The 25,291-nt window shown below is 35.2% G+C and overlaps 1 protein-coding gene across 7 annotated transcripts in view; it reads right to left on the reverse strand.

Annotated features, from left to right (window-relative positions):
• USP37 (ubiquitin specific peptidase 37) overlaps positions 1–25,291 on the reverse strand; it is a 143,994-nt gene that overhangs the window by 27,095 nt on the left and 91,608 nt on the right. For all 7 annotated transcript variants that reach the window (XM_077155128.1, XM_077155124.1, XM_077155127.1 and 4 more), the window contains 6 exons: positions 12,307–12,424; positions 11,069–11,148; positions 6,888–7,052; positions 5,225–5,290; positions 2,317–2,458; positions 1,939–2,194 (listed from right to left, as the gene is read on the reverse strand). In XM_077155128.1, the coding sequence (XP_077011243.1) occupies positions 1,939–2,194; positions 2,317–2,458; positions 5,225–5,290; positions 6,888–7,052; positions 11,069–11,148; positions 12,307–12,424 (827 nt within the window). The remainder of the gene's footprint in view (positions 1–1,938; positions 2,195–2,316; positions 2,459–5,224; positions 5,291–6,887; positions 7,053–11,068; positions 11,149–12,306; positions 12,425–25,291) is intronic.

A 25,291-nucleotide genomic window follows, 5' to 3' on the forward strand; every position in this document is an offset into this window, starting at 1 on the left:
GTAAAAAATAAATAAATAAATAAAATAATCGGTACTATCTAAGTGTTCCATAATGAAAAACAGAAAACTTCAGTACATGAACATTTATTTTCTCACAGTCAGAAAAAGCTCTGTACCCTTATGATAGGCTGGGTGGGGTGGAAACTAGGACTTTCAACATTTTGGGTTTCTATTTACAAGGCTAAAAGTAGAACATACAGAAAAGATGCAAGCCAGCCCTCACTGAATTTCACTCTAGGTGAAGTATAATACTAAGTGAAAGCCCTCTGGATAACTCCAGAACATTTATTCATATGTAGCACCATGAAATGGGAGGAAGAAATGAATGATTAAATGTTTTGACTGAGCTAAAAATTTTTCCACTTGTACCCTTTAATAAAATCTCAATTTAATAATCTGTTGCAATTTAAAGAACAGCTTTTAAGAAATCAATGTTTAGAAATGGCTTCTAAATATTCTCTAATAAAAGTTTCTTAGAAAAATGTGACTGGGGTAAGGAGAAAAAAACAAAATCCCGGACATATTATAGAGCCAGAAATTAAGGAAGGGTTCCAAAAAATATTGAGGACATGTCAAAAAGACAAAGAAGACAAATTCAAGACACTCCCAACGGCCAAAGTAAGGACAACATGAGCAACAAAATAAATGACAGACTCAGATAAAATATCCATGAATTCATATTGATATAATTGAATAAACAAATAGAGACAAAGACCAGCACCTGCTTACAAGAGAATTCTAATTGATAAAAGTAGAAGGAATGATGGAAATAGAAAAATAACATTTGGCAAACACCTACAGTAATACCTGCTACAGGTAAGAACAGTGTGTAAATGCAAAAATCAGTGGGCCAAAGTAAGACAGTTTCAAAATACTTTCTCACAAGTGACTTTATTAACTACAGAGGGAAAGTTAATAACTTTACAGTGGAGAAGTGTGGCAGAGGTTAACTCTTAACCAAGTGATCAAAATGAACATCAACAGTAATAAGATATTCGGATATCAGGTACAGCCAAATGATGCACTGAAAAGTTACAACATTTCTGCAATACTCTCACCAAAAAATAACCGCAAATTAATATTGAGAAAACATCAGACAAATCCAATTTGAGGGGTACTCTACAAAAGAACTGGCCAGGACCAGTACTCTTCAATAGTATCAAGGTCATGAAAAATGAAGCCTGAAGAACTGTCATAGATCAGAGAAAAATCAAGACAACTAAATGATATGTGGTATCCTGGATTAGATATTGAATAAGAAAAAAAGGCATTAGTGGGGAATACAATACAAGTAAAGTCCACAGATTTTATTAGTGCTGCATCAATGTTATTTTACTATATGACTATGTCAGATGTTAACATTAGGGGGAGCTTGGTAAAAGGTATATGGAAATGCTTCATACTATTTTTGCAACTTTCCTCTAAGTCTAAAATGGTTTCACATCATATTTTTTTCTGTAAAAAAAAAGGGGGGGACATATTTGGGGAAAATAGCCAAACATAACTAATGTAACATTTAAACAAGGGTAACTAAAAAAGAAAACTGAATGAAGGTGAGACTTATGTTTTTTGTTCATACTAAAGTTGAAAATTTTTTGAATTATGAAGAAAGATAATTTTGCAAATTTCTAAAAAAAACAGTGGTGAGAAAAAAGTGACTAAAAACTGATTTATTAAACACACATATGAAGAATGCTGCCTTATTTTTCAATGTATACCTAAAGGAATATGGCATACTTCACCACTAACCTCAGGGTACTAGTCACAATGCTTACCTCTCACTTTTTGGGCAGTTAAAAAACAAAACAAAACATGTAAATATTACCAGTTCTGTTATACACATCCACTTCTCCTGTTATTTAGAAAACATTTGTCACTTTAAGGTCTAGGAATACAGTTATGCTTCATTTAAAAGATGTTTATCTGCCTTTAATGTACCTGGCTCTAGGATTGCTTTGGGCTTCTCAGTCTCCACAGATTCCAAATTTTCAGGCATTTCTTGGATATCATCTTCTGCAAATCCGGTATCTGGGCTACTGGTTGGTTTATCATCATCATCATGACTCAGAGATGGTGAATTATCTCTCTTACTTATCTCCAAGACAGCTGCTAGAAGCTCTTCTTCGCTCATTCCATCATACCCTGAGTTATCCAATTCAGACTTATCAGGCTCCATTTTGGATAATTTTGAATCCTGAAGACAAGAGTTGCTCTTTAGGAAGCCAGAATACTTACAAACTAGCAATTTTAATTACAGGGCAAAGTAGAACACTGTAATTTAAAAATTTCCAGATATCTTGGTGAGAAATTGCTTACTTTTTCCAGGTCTTCCTGCTGCTGTTCGCTGCCTGACATTTCACAAAGTCTCTGGCTGAGAGCCACTGAACGTTTTAGCTCATCTTCACTGTCTGAATCAAGGCATAAAGTCAGGGAGCTCTTGGATTTGAATGCAAATTTCCTGTAATTTAAGAAAAAAAAAAACACAACACATATAAGTCTGAAAAACATCTGTCCTTGTTATTCTTTTGATATATTAATATCGAAACAAAAGGCTTTTCCATTATGGAAAACGATTTAATAGAGGAAAAAAAAACAGATGTCAAAAAGGGTATATTTAAACACTATCTTTGTCCCACTCCAAAAGAGCCATGCTTTGGAAATTGGACAACTCTTAAGTTACTATATATTATCAGTAAATCAATCACTTTGTGCCTTTTTTCTTTTAATGAATCAACCCCAATGATGTTTGCTACTGTCTTTACAAAGCAAGTACTCTAATCGAATTCATGCAGACATAGCAATGAATAAACGTTTTGACAACAAAGTGCATGAGGACTAATTTTTGAGTCTTTTAAGTTATGATTCATGCACTTTAAAAATAACAGTAACATTCCACTTATCACTTATCTGCAGGTTAGACTTCTGGCAACCTCTACCTTCCAGAACATATGGATTCCAAAGTAAGAAAAAAGACTTCTGAGAAAGGCAGCAGTTCCAAAGCCCATGCATTTTACTCTTTAGACAGGGACCCTTTCTTTCCCAGGAAATGGTGTATAAAAATAATGTAGCAAGTTCATCAACAAATGAGAGCTAAGAAATGAAAGAGAATAACCACATACAAAAACGGGCAAAAAACCAAAACAAAATGCAAAACTATAAAGTACTTTAATGTAAAGGTAGAATGCTTTGTAAAAATTAAGAGCCCCTGAGGGCATTATCATAGAAATATATGATTTATATATAAAAAATATATTGTAATCACTGATTTCCATAACGCTAATTCTAAGTCATTAGGATAAATTTAAATTATCTTCATTTTATTTTTTACTTAATGAAGGAATGGTGTAACATTTCAGAAAAATTTTCATCTAAAATGGTTATGATTTTTTAAAAATGTCATGCTTAAAAGGCAAGCTTCATCTATACGAAAATTCATTTATGCGGAACACCAAATACCATTCTTCAATGATACCAGATAAGTAAGGTGTTACTGTGTTTTCTTTTAAGTGAGTAGAAAATAAACCAAAAGAAAAAGTGGTTAAGGTCAATGAGCAAGAACTTTGACGGAATTTAACATAAATTCATATACTTTAATAATAAAATATAAAACAGAAATTGGAGAAATATAATTAATCTGAATGTGAAAACTGTAAATAAACATATAGAATGATGGCACCAAGAACAGAGAGGCCACAATGGAAACTGGGAGGATTGCGTAGCAATGTAGATCAAAGAAAAGAGGCAAGCAGTCAGAGATAAGCCCAGTCTTTGGCTGAGAGCAGGAAGAATATGACTACACTCCAGCCTGAGTACTTGAATAGCCTCCCATTATGTGTTCAAAAGGGTTTTTTAGTTAACTCAGAAATAGCCAATTGGTCATCTTAATTCCTTATTTCTGATTTCATGCTCACCAAGCAAACCTTAATATATTAATTTGTTTATCCACATAAATACTTTGCTGAAGGAGGGTGACACCTGGCTACAAGTGCACCAGGGTCAAATGTAACAAATGACAATGCAGAAGAACCAATGGTATTCTGGTTCACAACTCAGCCTCTTTTAAGTTTGATCGGCATGACAGGTCTTCTAGGGCCTAAACATCCTTTATTGACCAACTCTCAAATACTCATACCAATAGACCCTGGAGAACAGATGACCATGCCAAGGTACAATGATGCCCAATGAAACCATCTCTTTGTTGCAACTATAGAGATTTGGTACATAAAGAGTGCATTCCATTAATAATTACTATATTCATAGAAGGCAGCTTGCCTGTAGCAATGAAAAATATTCATCCTGTAAATGCATCACTTGCTCACTTTCTAAGCAGCCAAGTGGTATTGCTCATTTGTATCTTGAGAACGGGCAAGAGTATTCATATCGGTACCATTTCAGATTTCTAGTCATGTTAGTCATCTGGTTTTAATAGCACTGAAAAATAATTAACAGGAGGAAAAGAAAATGGCAGTTCCCAAATGTCATTTTATGGTTATAAACCACCCCCAAAAGCCCCTAAACAATAAAAGTGTTTCTACTAAAAGCACTTTGTGACACCATAGTAAAAAAAAAAAACACAAAAACTAATTTTAAAGACAAATGACAATGAAGTCATTTAGAATTGTGTAATCAGGAACTGTGGTTCTAGTTAAATCTTAGAGGAGATATATTTTGAAAAGCATTTGCTTCCCTCCTGGGACAAGCTTTCAATCTTAGAAAAATATGAAACATTTATATAATAGCTACATTTCAATGTGTGGTGTTTTCCTGTTTCATTTCAGAATACCTTCAAATTCAGAGTTTAAATCAGAAAGCCTGAGAATGGCTATCATAAGGTGAAAAGATGTTTTGGAATCTATGTGACTATCTTTGAGGAAGGGTGCTTTATCCCAACAGGTATTATTTTTATTACTTTAATCTTTAAAATATTTTATCATAAATTTTTAGAGTTTTAGGTGAAGATATTACATATTAACAAATAAGTTGTAAAACAGAATTTTGAGAGATCATCCGAACTTGCTTCACTGTTAAAAAAGTTATTACACCCTAGGCTATAGTTTAAACCAGACTGAGGAAAAATCCAAAGTATGCGTAATACAGAGCAGTTATCATGCAAAAGAAAAACAATAAGGAAAGGGTGGGTGGGTAGGGAGAGAGAATCTTGGAGAGCAGCATAAGGCAAATCTTTAAAAATACAAATTTTGGGTATACAAGAAATATAACTCACTTTGAAGGTGTAGAAGGGTTGGTGATGCAGGAATTCACCATTTGAGAAGCTTTCAATGGTCTAGAACTACCAGAAAATTAGAAAATATATAATGTATACAATTATATTATTAAAAAATACATTGAACTTATAAATTGAAATTATTCTGTATTATAACCCCTGACACATATTCTCTTGAAAAGCAAGCATTTATAATACTTAAAAAAAGAAATACTAGTAATAGAGGCCCAATGAGAAAACAAAATACCATTTCTAGGCTCTCCCTGATTCAATAATATACATGGATTACATTGGAAACAATGTCAAGTGTAATGCATATGATAAGAATTTGGAGAAATTACCCGCCTCATTTCTTTACTTCTAAGCAAAATAATAAAAACAGTTCTCATTTATTGAGGACTTAGTAGATGTTAAGCACTGTACTAAGTACTCTATATTTAATGCTTACAACCACTGTATTATTTTCTTCACAGACAAGTCAAAGAATTTGTCTAAAGTCTTTAAGTTTTAAATGATAGAGCCAGGATCTGAACCAAGATAGCTTGGGTTCAGGTTTACCATCATGAAGATCCTATACTGATGGTCTAATATAGTACCACTGATAGAAAAAGTAGTATCTCTACCAGCAGAGGGCAGTTTGCACCAATAAAACATCCAATCCAAAGAAAGGCCCTAAGAGAAACACTAGGGACCCTGTGGATACATATCTTGATTAGCAGATCGAGCGAAGTCTTTAGTGCAAACTTTTATGGTGTATTTAATATATACTTCAATAATAAATCCATGGCAAGGTAAGTTTTACATTACATCAATTTATATTTGGCAAATGTCCATTCATTTTCTTTAGTATCTATTCCATTTTAGCCAAAAGACCTGGCTCTGCCAGTTACTAGTTGTTATGAATCCAGGAAAATTACTTAATTTCTTTGAATTTCTTCTGTAATATTAAGAATTTGATAAAATCTTTAAAATTCCTTTTACCTCTGAGGTTTAAGAACTTTGAGTCTACCAAATAGTGCTCAAATACTGTACAGAAAATAACTACAGTATATGGCTCCAAAGTTACGTAAGTATAGAGAAGAAAAGGCAACTTTCAGAGAAATCCTAAGATTTTCCTAGCATAAACAATGAGGTAAAACTTAAAGTAAAAGGTTACTTCTTTTGTCTCTGGAATATTTCTAGGAGCTACTGAAATTTTCTAAATAAGTGATAATACATTAATGAAGGCACAATATATTTTGGGGGCACCAGTATAATATTTAGTATCCTGTTTCTCATATTTGCATGTCCCTAAGAGTCAGTAGAAGCATTCATTAAAAATATTGATTCCCAAGTCCTACTTCAGATTTACTGAAACAGAAGCTCTAGGGGAAGAACACAAGAATCAGTATTTTTAGTATCCAAGAGTAAGAGCACTCCCTAAAAGGGCACCTTATTTATGAAAGCAACTAATATCCTGGTAAGACGTTTGTTTAAACATTTTCTTCAATTAACGTGTGGTAAAAATAATTTAACTCTAAAAAAACGCCCAAATAAAAATAAAAATCTCCTTCATGGTCTGGTTTTACTTGGGAATCATATTATCTAGGTCAGTCATTCTTTCACCTGATAAAGCCTTTCTACTTAAAAGGAAAGGTAAAGAAATTCTCTTCTAAGGACTTACATTGCCATATGTGCACTCCAACCAAGGGTAAGGGGTGGTTTTGTATTTTCAGTGCAATGCGATGACAGGGTGAGGTATCTTGGAATGATGACTTGTTGTCCAATCTTATTGTTAAGTGAGAGAGCCACATTAAAGCTGTATCGTTTCAAATGAAGAATGAGGACCCTGAGAAACAGGAGATGATGACATTACTAATTCATACATAAGAGGTAACTCTTTCATAGGTTAAAAGAGAAATCTTAACTATATTAGACAACTTTTGATTTAAAGAATGTATTTGGCCAAACTAAAGATTCTTTAAAGAACATTTACTGAATATCTAATATGTACTAGACATTATGACAATTACTAGGCATATAAATATAAACAAAGCATAGGCATTGGGTGGATTAATAGGGTTTGGGTAAAATACTTTCATAGTTCTTAACCAACAGTAACAATGAGAATACTAAATTTTTAAATGTTAGTTTTGATATTGGGCAAAACCCTTAAATTACTGACTTTAGTGTTATACAGACTTTTAAAAAACACGTCATATACCCACAAGGAAAATAATGTCTATTAAATTACAATGTCATTAATGTTTGATGGTGAACTTTGTTTCAAGATGATTTTTATGTGTTTTTTTATTCAAATGTAATTTTATTGAGATATATCCATACAACACACAATCCATCTAAAGTATACAATCAGAGGTTCACAGATTCAGCACATAGTTGTATATTCATCACCATGATCAATCTCAGAACATCTGCATGACTCACCAGGAAAAGAAACTAAAAGAAAAAAGAAAACCCCAAACATCCCATTCCCCTTATCCCCATTCCCCTTATTGACCCCTAGTATTATATTCTGTCTGATTTAAAGACATACTATAAAGATAAGTTAACTAGGACAGTGTTATGCTGTCAGAGATAAGATAAACAGATCAGTGGAACAGAATAAAAACACTCAAAAGTAGATCCATACAAACATAGGCAAATGAATTTTTTTTTTTTTTTTTTTTTTTGCTATATAGCTGCAATCATTATCAAAGATCAGGGCTACTGGATTACAATGCAACAATCCCCCCCTCCCCACCATTTCCTTCAAACTGTTCTAATACACTAAAAACTAAAAAGAAATATTCAAGATGATTTTTAACAAGAATATATGTCTTATTTCAGTAACATTTTTTCTGGAGAAAGCTAAGAGAGAAATAGGGAAATTTTCTCACCTTGAAAAAAGTTCTAAAAAATCTGCATGCCAAATCTGGTTTGTGGGTCTGAAAAGGCTTTTAGCTGTTTAGAAAAAATTCTTTTTACTTACTAATGAGGTAATCATCTCATAGAATATTATCTCTGTCTGATGGACCAAATATATTTCACAGCTCACATGAACATTTTAAAATGAGTTTAAAAATTCTTACAGATTGGGCTTAGAAAGAGCAAGGCCACATCTGAGCAACAGAAGAGGTCCTCCAGAAGTAACTCTCAGGCATACCTATAGGTAGGCTAAGCTTCTCTGCTACATACATAAGCTGCAAGTGAAATCATTGCCCTCCCCACTAAGTGGAACATGACATCCTGGGGTGAAAGTCTCCCTGGTGGCATGGGAGATGAGTCCAGCCTTGGCACCATGGGATCAACAATTCCATTCTGACCAAAAGGGGGAAAAGAAGTGTAACTAATAAAGTATCAGTGGCTGAGAGAGTTCAAATAGAATTGAGCAGCTACTCTGGAGGTCACTCTTATGCAAGCTTCAATCACACACTGCCACCTATCATAACTTGCCAAACCACAAACAAAACCATCCCAGCCAAATCCTGAAGAAAACCTAGGGCAATATTTAAGATTCTACAAAGGTTCCATGCACTAGAGTAACTTTCCAGAAACCTACAACCTCCAGATGGGTACCGGGACCAGATAAATCCTGAAACCTTGAGAGCTCAGCCTCTCTAGAACATTAGCTGGTTCCATCTTTCTACCCCATATTACTGACCATCCATCCAATATGAAAAAGAGAATGGCCATAGCCCAAATACCGCTGAAGAGTGGAACAGAAAGATCAAAGGTGATGGTAGAGTTATAAAGAGAAGGTAGAGTTTAACAAACGAATATGATTGCTGAATCATTAAATTGTTATTCTTTTAGTCTCCTGTATCTAAGAGCAGCCAGAAGTAAAAACCTAGAATTGTGGAAGTGTAACCCATACTAAACTCTGAAATCTGTTCTACAACTAACTGTGGTGCTTTGAAATTTATTGCTTTTTTGTATATATGTTATTTTTCACAAAAAAAGAAAAAAAGCTGATTGTGATGATAAAAAAATATTTATTCCTTCTAGCCTCCTATATTCTGGAGCAGATAGAAGGAAAAATCTGAGATGATGGTATAGTGGCCCATGACAAACTCTGGGATCTGTCCTGTAACTACTTGTTGAAGAATATTTTGAAAACTATTGATTTTTTTCTTTCTTTGCTTTGTATATATGTTATATTATTCAATAAAAAAAATTAGGAAAAAAAAATTCTTATGGGAACAGATCTCAGTTCTAGGCAAAAGAAATATACAATTTATGGAAAATCATTTCCTTTTTGGCTATATATACCTTCATCATAGAAGCCACAAATTCAAAAATCTGCAAACTGAACTTATCTATCAATTATACTTCTCTTTAAAAAAATATGCTAGAATTCACAACAACTTGAGGATCACAAAGACCCAGTTGAAATCAAGAGACTAAAACTAAGTAAAAAATTTTGACTAAAATTTCAAAAAATCCTAATCAAAATAAAAGGTAGCATAAAACTGGCAGTCAGTCAAAATCATTGATCTGCAAAGCTGAGGCAAATTTAAAGTGAAATTTTAAAGTGGCGTCTATTTGATTAAGACGCCAGTTAACAATAACAGTTAACTAGCTTTGAATGTGGAAATTAACAAAAATAGAGCAAACTCAATTATTAGGATTTAAGATACAGAGGCTTTTATTTCACTTAAATTTTGAAAAAATTAGCACAAGCAACCTATTTGTGGCGGGAGGAGGGAAGTGACAAGGAGAAAGATTCAAACTGGCATTTTTTTTTTCACTTGAACGACCAAATAGCTAGAGAATGAGAAAGAGTAAAGACACCCAAATTACAAGGTCATACAAGTCTTTTTAATTATACACTGGTTTCTTTAGGCAGTGACAACTGTTAACAATCAACCCTTCACATTAAGATTTCTTCTCTACACACTCCTGCCTTAAAACTCTCCTAATACTCATAAATAGGAAATAATAAAGTTTCTCAGGTTAATGAAATAAACTATGGTCAACACAATCACACTGCTATGATTTAGAAAAAGTCATTTCTTTAAAAATAACTCACTTTCTAGAAAGGAGTAGATCATGGAACATAAAAGAACTAATCTCTAGGACTAGGATCCAGAAAGTCCATAATTACTAATAGAAAAGTGAAGCTAATAAAAGAAAGCATAGCACTCTACAGGCAAAGTGGCATATAAATATTTAATATTAATAATAACCTTGCAAAATAAAAAACTAAAAAAAAAAAAAAAAACTAAAAACCAACCAAATAAATAATAACCTTGTTTGTGGTTGAGACCTATTTTTGTGAACTAAAAGGTATCCTATAGCCACATCATAATTTTTCTTAACTAGGTAGGTTTTACTTTTGTTTATATAGATCTAATACTATATAAGTTGAGGATTTCATTACTAATTCAGAAAACAGGCTTATGTTTGCAGGGAACATACTACTTAACTAACATACTCTGTAAGCATGCCAAATAAAGGTATGCACAAATTTCAAAACATTACTATTTCTGTTTTATTTTCCTGCACATGTCTGTAGCCGATTTTTGCTAAAGGTTTGATGTAAGAACAACAACTTGTAATTGAATTACTGAATTAAAAACCTACCAGCCAATACCTATCATTATCCCAAAGATTCACCAGCCATATCCTCTTTTACAAAACAGACCTTGTTGCATTTTCCTGGGACTTTCAAGATCCTTCTCTTCTAGACTTCAACATCCCAAACCCTTTTCCTTTCTTACGCAAGAACATACTAGCTCTCTGCCTTCTACCCTCTTCATATCTCTGCTTTACTTTACCAATCCAATCTGGTAAAAGCTTCAATGATTCAGTAATAATTTTATGTATTTTATAGAAGAAAAATTGAAGAACATTTAAATTTACCTGGGTAGCCTGTTAAATTTGTGCCTGACAAGAGCACACTTCCCACCACACTTCTCACAGGAATACTCAAGTTCTTCTGCCTATAAAAAGACAAGATGGAAAAATAAGGAAGAGTGAAGTTGAACCAGTACCTCCCCCAGTAAATGCTAATAATCTTCTCCAGTTATACTGGTTCAGTAGAATGAAAATCCTGAATCAGTTTAAATCTGTGTCTCAAGCCACAAGCCTTACCAAATTAATACCTCATCCTCAAACTACAATTTATCTTACAACATCATGTCCTAATTTAGAATTCCTGATTTTCTTTTTTACAAAGGAAACATCTAATTTACAATAGTAACTAGACTCTACAGTAGCAGATTCTCAAGCATGGGGAGATTACCCCATGGATACACATGTACCACTGTCAAGTGTATATACAGATTTTAACATTTGGCCATAGCAGAGATAAGATCACCTTAAGGTTAGGCAGAGTTCCTGGTCTGTTAGGTGTAACTCTACCCCTTTCTTATAATGGAACTCAATCTTCTGATGACAGCCCATTAAGAACAACTGCTCTAAAAGGACCAAAGTTTGGGGAGGATATCATTACCTAGAGAAAACTGAAACCAGGAAACTCTTAAAAAATGGACATAAAGAGAAACAAAAGAAAAACTTCAAAGTTTATGATAATAACGAGATTGTAAAGAATAATTAAAACAAAAAGAAAGCACAGTATGTGTCTTTCAGTGGAACTGACCGTTCATTAAAGGAAAATAATTCTTTTTGCCTTAGGAATGACAATCCTACATTTGCTGTAAGAAAAAAATTATGTACAGCTTTGGATAAACAGGACTCTTCCTCTTCTAATAGGGTAAATTCAACCACAGGAAAAGCAAAGACTATTTTTTCATTCCTCACATCTACATACATCAACCTATACAGTAGCTCCAATTTTAATTCACGTTACTAACTTTTAACATATATCACTTCATATGCATTAAATTATTATACATTTATAAATAATGAACTGATTCTAAAGTTGTCTATATTTATAAGATTAAATGTATAATTTATTTAAGCTATCAATTTTCTTAAATGAGTTCATTAGATTTATCGAGCTTTTAGAAATAAACATTATTTATGATACTTATTTACCCCAAATAATTTTGTTAAACTCTAAAGAAACCAACTTCAAACATAATTATCTATGACATATAAAGTACAGTTATGTGAAGATAACAAAGATTAGTATTTACCCTAAAGAAAAGATCAAGAGAATCTTGAATTGACCGAGGAGGGAGTGGCTTTTTCCTTCGAGGAAGGTCGATGGAGAGGTCATTAAACTGTTCTTTTTTTGGAATAATCTCTCCACATCTGCAAGAATAAAAGGAAAGAAATGTAAACTTTCAGAGGTGTAACAGTGTAGAACAAAATAAATACAAATGTTTTTTAGTTTCCCAACTGCAAAAACAATATGATACAATGGGCTGGCTTAAATAATGGAAATTTATTGGCTCACAGATTTGAGGCCAGAAGTCCAAAATCAAGGCATTGTTCTCAAAGATTTGTGTTCTGGGACTAATGCTTGCAATCCTTAGTCCTTGGCTTTTCTGTCACATGGCAGCTTCTTCTCCTTTCTCTCCCAAATTCTAGTGATTTCCAGATTCTGGCTGCTTCCCGTGGCTTTTTTTTGAGAGTGTGTGTGTCCAATTTCCTTTGCTTATAAAGACTTCAGCTATATTAGATTGAGTTTGTGCACACTTTAACTAATAACACCTACAAAGGTCCTATTTACAGATGGGTTCACACCCAGGGACTGGGAGCAGAAAATGCCTTTTGGGGGGACCCAATTCAGTCACCAACAGCACGCCCGCTATGCAACAAAAAGACTTATTCTTCCACTGTGCAAATTATATTCATTCCAACACAAGATCCTAAAAATCTTATTTCAGTAACAAAGCTAAATACAAAGTTTCATTAAAATAAATTACAGGTATGGTCTGTCCTATGGCAAAATTCCTCTGTCTGATGGAACTCTGATACCTAGGAAACAAGTTATCTGCTTCTAATATACAATGGTGATGTAGGAATATGATAAACATCCCCATTCCAGAAGGGAGAAACTGGAAGGAAAACAGGGGTCAAAGATCTTAAGTACGAAATTTGCAGAGCAAACTCCATTAGATCTCAAGATCTGAGAGCCATCTGTGGCTAGATATTCTGTCCTCCAAGACGGATGGAGCGGCAGCTCCACTCCTTCCAAGCTCTTATGCAGCGGCTATGCTCTCCCCAAATAAGCCCACTCTCTCTGAACACTGGAATGGTGGCCAGGCTTTCTAAGAATACTGGGGCACACGCCTCACCATCTCTAAGTATTACGGTGGTGACATTCTCCCTGGACAACAGGCCTGCTACTCCCAAGTGTGGGGATCAACCCACTCTTTTCACACATATGGGTGGGCCTGCTCTTCTGGTCCCAGACCTTTTTGGTCCAGACCTTTGTGCCCATGGTTCTGCCCTTGAAGTCATTCTTCCTTCAAATGTCCCTTCTCTGTTCCTTTCAGACCAGCCTGGCAATGGATCTGCTTATACAAATTTTGCAAAAACCTCGTCAGTTTTATGCGCAGTTCAAGCAGGTCCAAACCACTAGACAACATAACTTTCCAAAGATCCTTCCTGAATAACTGCATTTACAATACTGACTTCCAACGAAATGGCTGCTGGAATCATGTTCAGCCACGAAGGGTTCTTTATTCAAATGCTCACATGGAACCATGTTCTCTGGGGACTCACTTCCTGAAAGTACAGGGTGGTTCCCTGACAGGGCTACTTCTGGCCACAGGTTCAGGGCACACTACCCGGACAGGCTAAGAATTTTCCAAATCATCAATTGTTGGTTGCTTTTTGCATAACAGTTCAATCTCCTTTCCTCTCTCATTTCACTATAAACTGCAAAAAGAAAACAGGCTGTACCTTCCAAAACTAGCTTGGAAATCTCATCTAAATATCCAAGTTCACCACTTTCAAGTTCTGCCTTCCATCCAACATCAGAACACAATTTCACTAGATTCTCTGCTATTTTATAACAAGGATCATCTTTCCTCCAGTTTCTATGAATACATTAATTCATCATTTCCATCTAAGACCTGACTGGAAGTTCCTTTAATACCCATATTTCTACCAACAGTCTGTTTAAAGCAATCTGCTTTCTCTATCAAGCACCTCACAATTCTTCCAGACACTATCCATTACCCAATTCTAAGGCAATTTCCACATTTTTAGATATTTGTAATAGCACTCCACTCCTAGTACCAAAAACTGCTTTAGCTTTCTGGCTGCTAAAACAAATACCATATAATGTATTGGCTCGAACAATGGAAATTTATTTTTGAAGCTAGGAGAGGTCCAAAACTGAGATATCAGCAAGATAATGCTTTCTCTCTGAAGACATAGCATTCTGGGGCTGGCTGCCTGTGATTTTTGGTGACTTTTTCATTACACGGCAATGCATATAGCAGTATCTTCTTTCTCGTCTGGGTTCCATTTACTTCCAGCTTCTGGCTCCTTATGACTTCTTTTTTTTGTGGGTGTGTTTCCAATTTCCTTTGCCTATAAGGTCTTTAGCCATATTGGAGTAAGGCTCACTCTCATTTAGTTTGGGAACACCTTATTAATAAGGTCTTCAAAGATTCTATTTAAAAATTGGTTCATACCCAGAGGACCAAAGGTGGATATATCTTTTGTAGAGTACAGGACTCAGTCCCAAAAAACAAATGTACTTGAGAAACACTGTTCTCCTATAGAACTTATTAGGTACTGTCAGACAGTGATTAGGGTAAGAAATATACATTTAAGAATTTTCTCACGCTCACCTGAACACTTACAAAACTAATATAGGTAAAATCTCAATTGCAGGCTAAGGTATGTATTAAAACAAAACAAAACAGTTAAGTTTTTAAAAATAAAGTATACCATTTTCTAGTTTGCTAGCTGCCAGGATGCAATATACCAGAAATGGAATGGCTTTTAAAAAGGGGAATTTAATAAGTTGCTAGTTTACAATTCTAAGACTGAGAAAATGTCCCAATTAAAAACAAGTCTATAGAAATGTCCAATCAAAGGCATCCATCCAGGAAAAGATACCCTGGTTCAAGAAGGCCGATAAAGTTCAGGGTTTCTCTCTCAAGTGAGAAGGCACATGGCAAACACAGTCAGGACTTCTCTCTCAGCTGGAAGGGCACATGGCCAACATGGCATCATCTGCTAGCTTTCTCTTCTGGCTTCCTGTTTCATGAAGCATCCCAGGAGGTGTTTTCCTTCTTCATCTCCAAAGGCTGCTGGCTTGTGGATTCTCTGCTTCATGGTGCTACAGCATTTTCTGCTCTCTCCAAATCTTCTTCATTCTCCAAAATGTTTCCTCTTTTATAGGACTCCAGAAACTTATCAAGACCCACCCAAATGGGTGGAGACATGTCGTCACTTAATTCAGCTTAACAACCACTCTTGATTAAATCATATCTCCTGGGAGACGATCTGATTAGTTTTAAACATACAGTGCTGAATAGGGATTAGAAGAAACGGATGCCTTTACAAAATGGGGTTAGGATTAAAACACGGCTTTTCTAGGGGACATACATCCTTTCAAACCAGCACAACCAAATGTACAGAAGAGTGAACCACTCAGAAGTGTACACGTTGATAAGTTATGATGGAGTTAACACCCTCATATAATCACCACTCAAATCAAGAAATAGATTACTATGAACTCCCTAGAAGTACATTCACAAGCCTGCCCCTTCCCAACCATTACCACATTTCTTCTCCCCAAAGGTAACCATTATCTTTTTTTAACTTAAAATATTTTTTTATGTATTTTTTATTTAAGAAAACAAAACAATATACTTAGAACCACCAACAATGGATATCTTAGTTAGCCTAACCATAGGTATATTTAAATAAAGCATCCATGTAATCATTGTAAAGCCTGTGTTTGCACAGTAAGTTTCATAAACCAATTTAAAATTAAGGCAATAAGGAGACAATCTACATATTCAGATATAATAACTAAAAACCACTCAGCTTAAATTATAGTAGCTTTAAAAAATAAGTACATTTGGCATACTGGCCAATTAACCAGTCATCAGATGGAGTAGAATTTGAATGTGCAAAATTATAATTCAAGGTATAAGGTGCATGGAGTCTTTCTTTAGTCAGCAAGTATTTTGCATTTAGAAAATTATCCTAAAAGAAAATTGCAACTAAGGCAACTAAGGCAAGGCCTTCAAGGAGGTGATTTTTTTTATTACTGTTGATGGCCCAAAGAACCTCCTTACCCTGAGACTTGGCCACACTCTTGTATTACCACTGTGCTGGCCATCATCCCATGATCCATGTCACTTCTTGCACCAGTGCACACACTTTAACTGTTCACCCAGCATTTGGGGGCTGTGCAGAGTTACTGAATGACACTGTTGGCACGATATGGTAGTCACTGCTTTGATACAGTCTTTTTCCTTTCTGTATTGCCTGAGTCACTAACCATCTGCTCAGACATGACTGAGGGAGGTAGTGGGCTGCCAGTGGTCACTTCCATCAGAGGCAACTGAAAATTTCATATCAAAATAAATTTTGTTGGCACCACCATAATTTAATGAAGCTAACAAAACTTGAAAATTTTGCTTTTCTCTGACTTACATTAAAAGGAAGGGAAAAGGATGTGATAAATATGGCAACAACGTAAGATAACCCCTGAAAAATCCTCCCCAGAGACTCAACAACAAAAGGACAATTCTCAGTAGATTAGAACTCTGGAGGATGGTAGAGACTGGAAAAGGACTCCACAAGTGCTGAATCAAAGAAAAAGGAAAATATTAGGTAGAATAATTTCATCCCAGGCCTGCTGGTCTACTCCCTCTCTCTCACTCAGTGCCATACTGCACAGGGAGCTGTTCAGAGGCAGTGGCCCAGATTCAGGGACTGCAGCAAAGGAACCTGATTCATATCCAGGCACAGGGCCCCAAGTGCACAGAGACACAGGACAGAACCTAAGCCACTGAGGAGTGCTGTATACAAAAGGGGTCCCAGATTGCAAGCCAAGGAACATCAAGGATTGCCAGTAACTGCCAGAAGCTAGGAAGAGGCAAGAAAGGTTTAAGGGGAAGCAGCTCCCGGCCAACACCTTGATTTCTGACTGCTCATCACCAGAACTGTGAGATCAACAAACTTTTGTTGTTTTAAGCCAACATGTGTGTAGCATTTCGTTAGTGCAGCCTGAGAAGACACAGTAATGTTCACTAATGCATATCATATAAAGAAACAAAAATTTAAGCAAAACTCTAATAAATAAATTTCACAGTATTTTAAAAAACAGATGATGCCATGTCAGAAATGTATGGAGGGTTTAATACGGAAAATATATACACAAAACTCACATTTAAATAAAAGGGGGGTGTGGGCCCAGAGAGGAAGACCATGGTAAAGCTGTGCCTACAAAGTACTATCCAGTTTGCGCTGATTAGTCCACCTAAATGCAAAAACGGACTTTTCTGGAGTAATACATGGATCAGGATTGACTCCATCTGGCTCTACGGTGGGCGAAATCCTATCAGGGAAGAAACTGGAGGCAGTAAAGCCTCACAGAGAAAGAAAAGGGGTTATGTGTGTTGAAATAGTACTATTGTAAGAAAGCAGGGTCCCAGAAATGAAAATAAGAAAACAGTGCACTGACTGAGGGATAGAATTTAAATAAATTATAGGACCTGGGGAGAAAATCCTGCACTTTTAAAGACAGAACAGATCAAGATCCCCAGGGAAGACACACAGGAAAGGAATTTTCTCCTGGAGATGAAACAACTATACAAAAAGTGTAATCTTAAAAATTATACCACATATCTGGGACAAGAATCAGATGAAGAGCCGAGAAAATCTGACTAGTTAATTATGGACCATTCTCAAGGTCCAAATAAATTGGATCAAACATCAAAGAGCCTAAACATATAGCCAATCAACAAAAAAAACTTTGTCAAGAGGGAGAATATGACTATCAGAGTTAATTAGTTAAGATAATCAGATGCCTAGACAACAGCAAAAAATTACAAAGCGTACTAAATAGGAAGATAAGGCTCAGTCAAGGAAGCAAATTAAAGTTTCAGAGAAGACACAGACTTAAGAACAACTAATCAAAAAATTCTCTTAAATCAATCCAAGGAGATAAAGTAAAACACACATAAAGAGATATAGAATACTGATACCAGGTGAGCATAAAGAAGAACCTGAAAGTATAAACAGAAGCATAAAAGAAATTATGGGGACAAAAAGGCACAATAAGAGAGACCAAAAATACATTAAAGATATACACAACAAAACTGAACAAGCAGAAGAAAGAATCAGCAAACCAGAAGGTAACAGGACAATCGAAATCATATAGACAGAAGAAAAGATAGAAGAAAAAATTGAACAGTATCTCAGGGATTTGAGTGATAGCATGAGGGGCACAAACATACATGTCATGGGTGCCTCAGGAGAGAAGAGAAAAGAGGCAGAAAGAATATATGAGGAAACAATGGCTGAAAATTTCCCAACTCTAATGAAAGATATAAATATAAGGCCCAAGAAGTGCAATGTACTCCAAACAGGATAAATCCTAACAGAAATAATCTGAGACACATACTAATCATAATGTCAAGTGCCAAAGATGAAGAGAGATTTCTGAAAGCAGTAAGAGAAAAGGTTCAACATATCCAAGAGATCCTCAATAAGACTAAGGGTGGAATTCTCATCAGAAATCATAAGAACAGAAGGCAGTGGTATGATATATTTAAGGTAATGAAAAGCTGCTAGCAAAACTGTCCTTAATGAGGGGGAGTTTAAAATAAAAGAAATGAGAGGATGTCAACAAGAGACCTGCCTTATAAGAATTATTAAAGGAGTTCTGCAGGGTCAAAGGAAAAGACAGGAAAGATGGGTTGAAGTGGTATGAAGAAATGAAGAGTATCTCCAAAAGTAACTAAAAGCGTAAATGCAACACCAACAGTACTATATCTCCAATATACCACTTTACTCCTTAATTCTTATTAAGAGAAGAAGACAACTGAACAAGGAAAATACATTTTTCCTTATAAGGGGCTTACAAAATATGAAGTGGTCAAGTGGGACAAAAACAACATAAATGGGAAACAGAGCAATATGGGAACTGAGAATATATAGACTATTGAAGCTAGGTTGGTATTTTTTCAGTTTAGTAGGTTCTAGATGTAGGATGTGTAACACAAAGCCCTGGGTAACCATAAAAGTATTTTAAAAATATACAGAAACAGAAATGAGAAAGAGATAAGATGTCATAGAAGATCAACTATTCAAAAAAAAGGGCTGCAATAAAGGAAAAGAGAGACAAAAAAAAAAAAAAGATAATGAAATATATAAAAACCAAGGACAAAGACTTTCAGGAAGATGGGAGAGCAGAGTGGATTAAATTCACACCTGCTCCGTGGAACAAGACAGGGGACAGGGAGAAAGAGACTGGGACTGTGGCCCCAGGGTGTGAGTAAACAAAGGTATCTAGGGAGTTTTGGGAAGGAGTGATGTGGGAGGACTGGGATAGGGAGAGTGGGGTGGGTCTACTGACCATGATACCCACCGGGGGTGGGCTACAGTGTGATGGAACATCCCTCTGCTCCCATCCGCTGCAGCTTCTGGCTGGGGAAACCTGCCTAAGCAGCTCCATAGTCAACAGCACCCGCAGGGACCCGGGTTGCAGGCACAGGAAACAATTGCTCAGTCAGGTGTTGAAGATAGCCAGTCCGAAGAATGCAGCATCTGACAAAGCCAGGTATTATGGGTCGGCTGCCAGGAACTGCCATTAGGCCACCACAGGAAGGGAGCAGCATCCCCCCACCCCCCACCTCTGCCATGCATGCTATCTTCCAAGCACTATAGTTGGGGATGGGGGTGCCTAAGAGAAGGAGGTACCTCAGGATCACCACCTGCTGGTGAGAAGGGATATGTGCAGCCAGGCTAACTTCCTATCTAGCTAGGTTTTAATTTTTTCTCTAATATTCTTTTTTCTTTTTCCATTAAAAAAAATGTTTTTTCCATATATGCATTTTATTAGTAGAACTGTTATTTTCAATTGTTTTTATGTATTTTAAATATTTACATTTTTAATGGGTTCTTTATTTTTCTTATTATGTATATATTTCTTATTATTCTATTTTATTTTAATCATTTATTTATTTTTACTTTTATACTATTATTTTTTTTTCCTTAAATTTTCTCATTCTTTGGTGGGCATCAGTCTGAGTTCATTCCCATTATAACTTGGGGTATCTCCTTCTGACTTTGTGGCTCACTACTGTTGAAGTGTGTTTTGTTGTTGCTGTTTTTCATATTTTGGTTATATTCTTATTTTATTTTATTATTATTTTTATTTTTTTGGTGCAAGAGCTGGCACTTAAGCTGGAATCTCCTGGGAGGTGCACAGCCATTCTACCACTGAATACCCATACATTCCATCCTAGCTTTTAATGGACCCTCAAGGTGACTTGTATTCCCTACATGAGATCTAGGACTTCTTTGGTAGAGAAAATAACTGACAAACCAAGTATAAAGGAAACCTTCAATGCAAAACCAAGTAAATATAAAACCTTAGATGAGTGAAGGAAACAAACCTGAAAAATAACCTTATAAAGATAATCAAATGCCCTGAACATGACATAAAAATCACAAAGCATGAAAAGATCCAAGCAGAAATGGCCCAGCCAAATGACCAAGTCAAAAATCCAGAGGGAACACAGAATATGCAATAATTACTCAAGGATATTTAGAAAGAAAAAAGGGTATCAGGAAGACATTATAATAGCAGAAAGAAGAATCAGAAAGATTGAACACAAAAATGGCAGATCTCAGAGTAATGAAAGATACAGCAGACCAAATTAGAAATATATGATACATATGACAGGAGATTTGAAGAGCCAGAAGGAAGAATAAGTGAACTAGAAGACAGAACAATCGAACTGGAGCACACAAAAGAATAAATGGCAAGAAAGATGGAAAAAATGGAATTAGACTTTAGGGAACTGACAGACAATAAGAGGCACACAAATATAAGAATAGGGACTGGCATAACAGATTAAAAAATATAACCCATCTATATGCTGTTTACAAAAGAAACTTCTTAGACTCAAGGACACAATTAGATTGAAAGTAAAAGAACAGACAAAGATCTTCTAAGCAAGCTGTAACCAAAAGAAATCAGTAGTAGTTATACTAGTATCAGATAAAACAGACTTTAAATGTAAAGATGTCATAAGAGACAAAGAAGGACACTACGTGTTAATAAAGAGACAATTCACCAAAAGGAAATAATAATAAATGTTTATGCTCCCAATCAAAGAGCTCCAATGTACATAAGGCAAACATTGGCAAAACTGAAGGAAACTACAGATGCTTCAACAGTAATAGTGGGAGACTTTAATAGACCACTCTTGACTGCAAACAGAACAACCAGACAGAGGATCAACAAGGGATTTGAGAACTCAAACAGAGGGTTAAATGAATTAGACCAAATAGACATATAAGGATTATTATACATCCAAATACCAGGATATACATTCTTCTTTAGTGTACATGGAACATTCTCCCCAGGACAGATAATATGCTGGGACACAAAGTGAAACTTTATGAATTTAGTAAAATTCAATATATCCAAAGCACTTCCTCTGATCACAACGGAATGAAGAAGGAAATTAATAATTACCAGAGAACGAGAGTTTTCATAAATATATGGAAATTAAACAACATACTCTTAAATAATCAATAGATCAATGAAAAAATTGCTAGAGAAATTGGTAAATATCTGAAGATGAATGATGAGAGTACAACATATCAAAACTTATGGGATGTGGCAAAGGCAGTGCTGAGAGGGAAATTTATTGCACAAATGCCTATATTAAAAAACAAGAATGAGCAAAACTTGAGGATGTAACTGCTAACCCGGAGAATTTAGAGAAAGAACAACAAACTAATGCCAAAGAAAATAAAAGAGAAATAATGAAGATTAAAGCAAAAATAAGCAAAGTAAAGAACAATAAAACAATAGAAAGAATAAACAAAAGCAAAAGGTTTTTTTGTTGAGAAAAATCAATAAAATTGATGGACCCCTAGCTAGACTACCAAAGAAAAAAAGAGAGGGAGTCTTGAGATAGTGAGCAAGTGTGAGGGAGGTAGTTTGGCTGCAGGAGCAGAGCAATGGCTAAATCAAAGGAACTTGGTTCTTCAAGCTCATCTGTAAGTGATTACGATAGCAAAGTTGACAAAAAGTTAAAACGGAAAAGGTAAGCTACTCTAGAAAAACCCGTAAAGAAGCACAAGACTGGTGAAACCTCAAAATCCTATCATCATCCAAGCAGAGCAGCAGCAGCAGAGATAACATTTCAGATTAGAAAAATGAGATACATCAGTGTTTGGGACTTTAAAGGGAAAGTCCTAATTGACATTAGAGAATATTGGATGGAATCAGAAGGTGAAATGAAACCAGGAAGAAAGGTAATTCTGTAAATCCCAAGCAACGGAGCCAGCTGACGGAACGAACACATTTCTGACACTGATGATGCAGTAAGAAAACTAAAATCAGAGTCATATAAAATCTGTTCTAATTGCTGCAATGTACTTTGAAATTTATTGTTTTGTATATATACTATTTTTCACAAAAAAGAAAAAAAGAGAAGGAGGAGTATAACAGAGAAGATAGTATTTAACAAATGAGCATGACTGCTGAATCATTATATTGATTTCTTTTGGTCTCCAGTGTCTTGAAGCAGCTAGAAGAAAAAACGAAAAATCGTGGAATTGTAACCCCTACCAAACTTTAAAATCTGTTCTATAACTACTTGTTAAAATGTACTTGGAAATGTATGGGTTTTTTGTATATATGCTATATCTCACAATTAAACAAAAAACCCCTGTTCTGTTCCAGTTGTTTTAATCTGTCTTAATTTACACTGGCTTCTGCTTTCTAAACACTGTTTTCAAAGCTGTTGTATATTTGGATTGCAGAACAATTTGTAAGGTGAATACTTTTTTTTTTTTTTATTAATTAAAAAAAGAATTAACAAAACAATTAGAAATCATTCCAATCTACATGTACAATCAGTAATTCTTAATAACATCACATAGTTGCATATTCATCATTTCTTAGTACATTTGCATCGATTTAGAAAAAGAAATAAAAAGACAACAGAATAAGAATTAAAACAATAATAGAAAGAAAAAAAAACAAAAAAAAACAAAAACAAAAAAACCTATACCTCACATGCAGCTTCATTCAGTGTTTTAACATAATTGCATTACAATTGGGTAGTATTGTGCTGTCCATTTCTGAGTTTTTATATCCAGTCCCGTTGTACAGTCTGTATCCCTTCATCTCCAATTATCCCTTCTCTTTTTTTTTTTTTTTTTAATTAACGGAAAAAAAGAAATTAACCCAACATTTAGAGATCATACCATTCTACACATGCAATCATTAATTCTTAACATCATCACATAGATGCATGATCATCATTTCTTAGTACATTTGCATTGGTTTAGAAGAACTAGCAACATAACCGAAAAAGATATAGAATGTTAATATAGAGAAAAAAATAAAAGTAATAATAGTAAAATCAAAACAAAACAACACAAAACAAAACAAAAACCTATAGCTCAGATACAGCTTCATTCAGTGTTTTAACATGATTACTTTACAATTAGGTATTATTGTGCTGTCCATTTTTGAGTTTTTGTATCTAGTCCTGTTGCACAGTCTGTATCCCTTCAGCTTCAATTACCCATTGTCTTACCCTGTTTCTAACTCCTGCTGAACTCTGTTACCAATGACATATTTCAAGTTTATTCTCGAATGTCCGTTCACATCAGTGGGACCATACAGTATTTGTCCTTTAGTTTTTGGCTGGACTCACTCAGCATAATGTTCTCTAGGTCCATCCATGTTATTACATGCTTCATAAGTTTATCCTGTCTTAAAGCTGCATAATATTCCATCGTATGTATATACCACAGTTTGTTTAGCCACTCGTCTGTTGATGGACATTTTGGCTGTTTCCATCTCTTTGCAATTGTAAATAATGCTGCTATAAACATTGGTGTGCAAATGTCCGTTTGTGTCTTTGCCCTTAAGTCCTTTGAGTAGATACCCAGCAATGGTATTGCTGGGTCGTATGGCAATTCTATATTCAGCTTTTTGAGGAACCGCCAAACTGCCTTCCACAGTGGTTGCACCCTTTGACATTCCCACCAACAGTGGATAAGTGTGCCTCTTTCTCCGCATCCTCTCCAGCACTTGTCATTTTCTGTTTTGTTGATAATGGCCATTCTGGTGGGTGTGAGATGATATCTCATTGTGGTTTTGATTTGCATTTCTCTAATGGCCAGGGACATTGAGCATCTCTTCATGTGCCTCTTGGCCATCCGTATTTCCTCTTCTGAGAGGTGTCTGTTCAAGTCTTTTTCCCATTTTGTAATTGGGTTGGCTGTCTTTTTGTTGTTGAGATGAACAATCTCTTTATAAATTCTGGATACTAGACCTTTATCTGATATATCATTTCCAAATATTGTCTCCCATTGTGAAGGCTGTCTTTCTACTTTCTTGATGAAGTTCTTTGATGCACAAAAGTGTTTAATTTTGAGGAGTTCCCATTTGTTTATTTCCTTCTTCAGTGCTCTTGCTTTAGGTTTAAGGTCCATAAAACCGCCTCCAGTTGTAAGATCCATAAGATATCTCCCAACATTTTCCTCTAACTGTTTTATGGTCTTAGACCTAATGTTTAGATCTTTGATCCATTTTGAGTTAACTTTTGTATAGGGTGTGAGAGATGGGTCTTCTTTCATTCTTTTGCATATGGATATCCAGTTCTCTAGGCACCATTTATTGAAGAGACTGCTCTGTCCCAGGTGAGTTGGCTTGACTGCCTTATCAAAGATCAAATGTCCATAGATGAGAGGGTCTATATCTGAGCACTCTATTCGATTCCATTGGTCGATATATCTATCTTTATGCCAATACCATGCTGTTTTGACCACTGTGGCTTCATAATATGCCTTAAAGTCAGGCAGCGCGAGACCTCCAGCTTCGTTTTTTTTCCTCAAGATGTTTTTAGCAATTCGGGGCACCCTGCCCTTCCAGATAAATTTGCTTATTGGTTTTTCTATTTCTGAAAAATAAGTTGTTGGGATTTTGATTGGTATTGC

This window comes from Tamandua tetradactyla, chromosome 3 (assembly GCF_023851605.1).
Source record: "Tamandua tetradactyla isolate mTamTet1 chromosome 3, mTamTet1.pri, whole genome shotgun sequence".
Taxonomy (NCBI): Eukaryota; Metazoa; Chordata; class Mammalia; order Pilosa; family Myrmecophagidae; genus Tamandua; species Tamandua tetradactyla.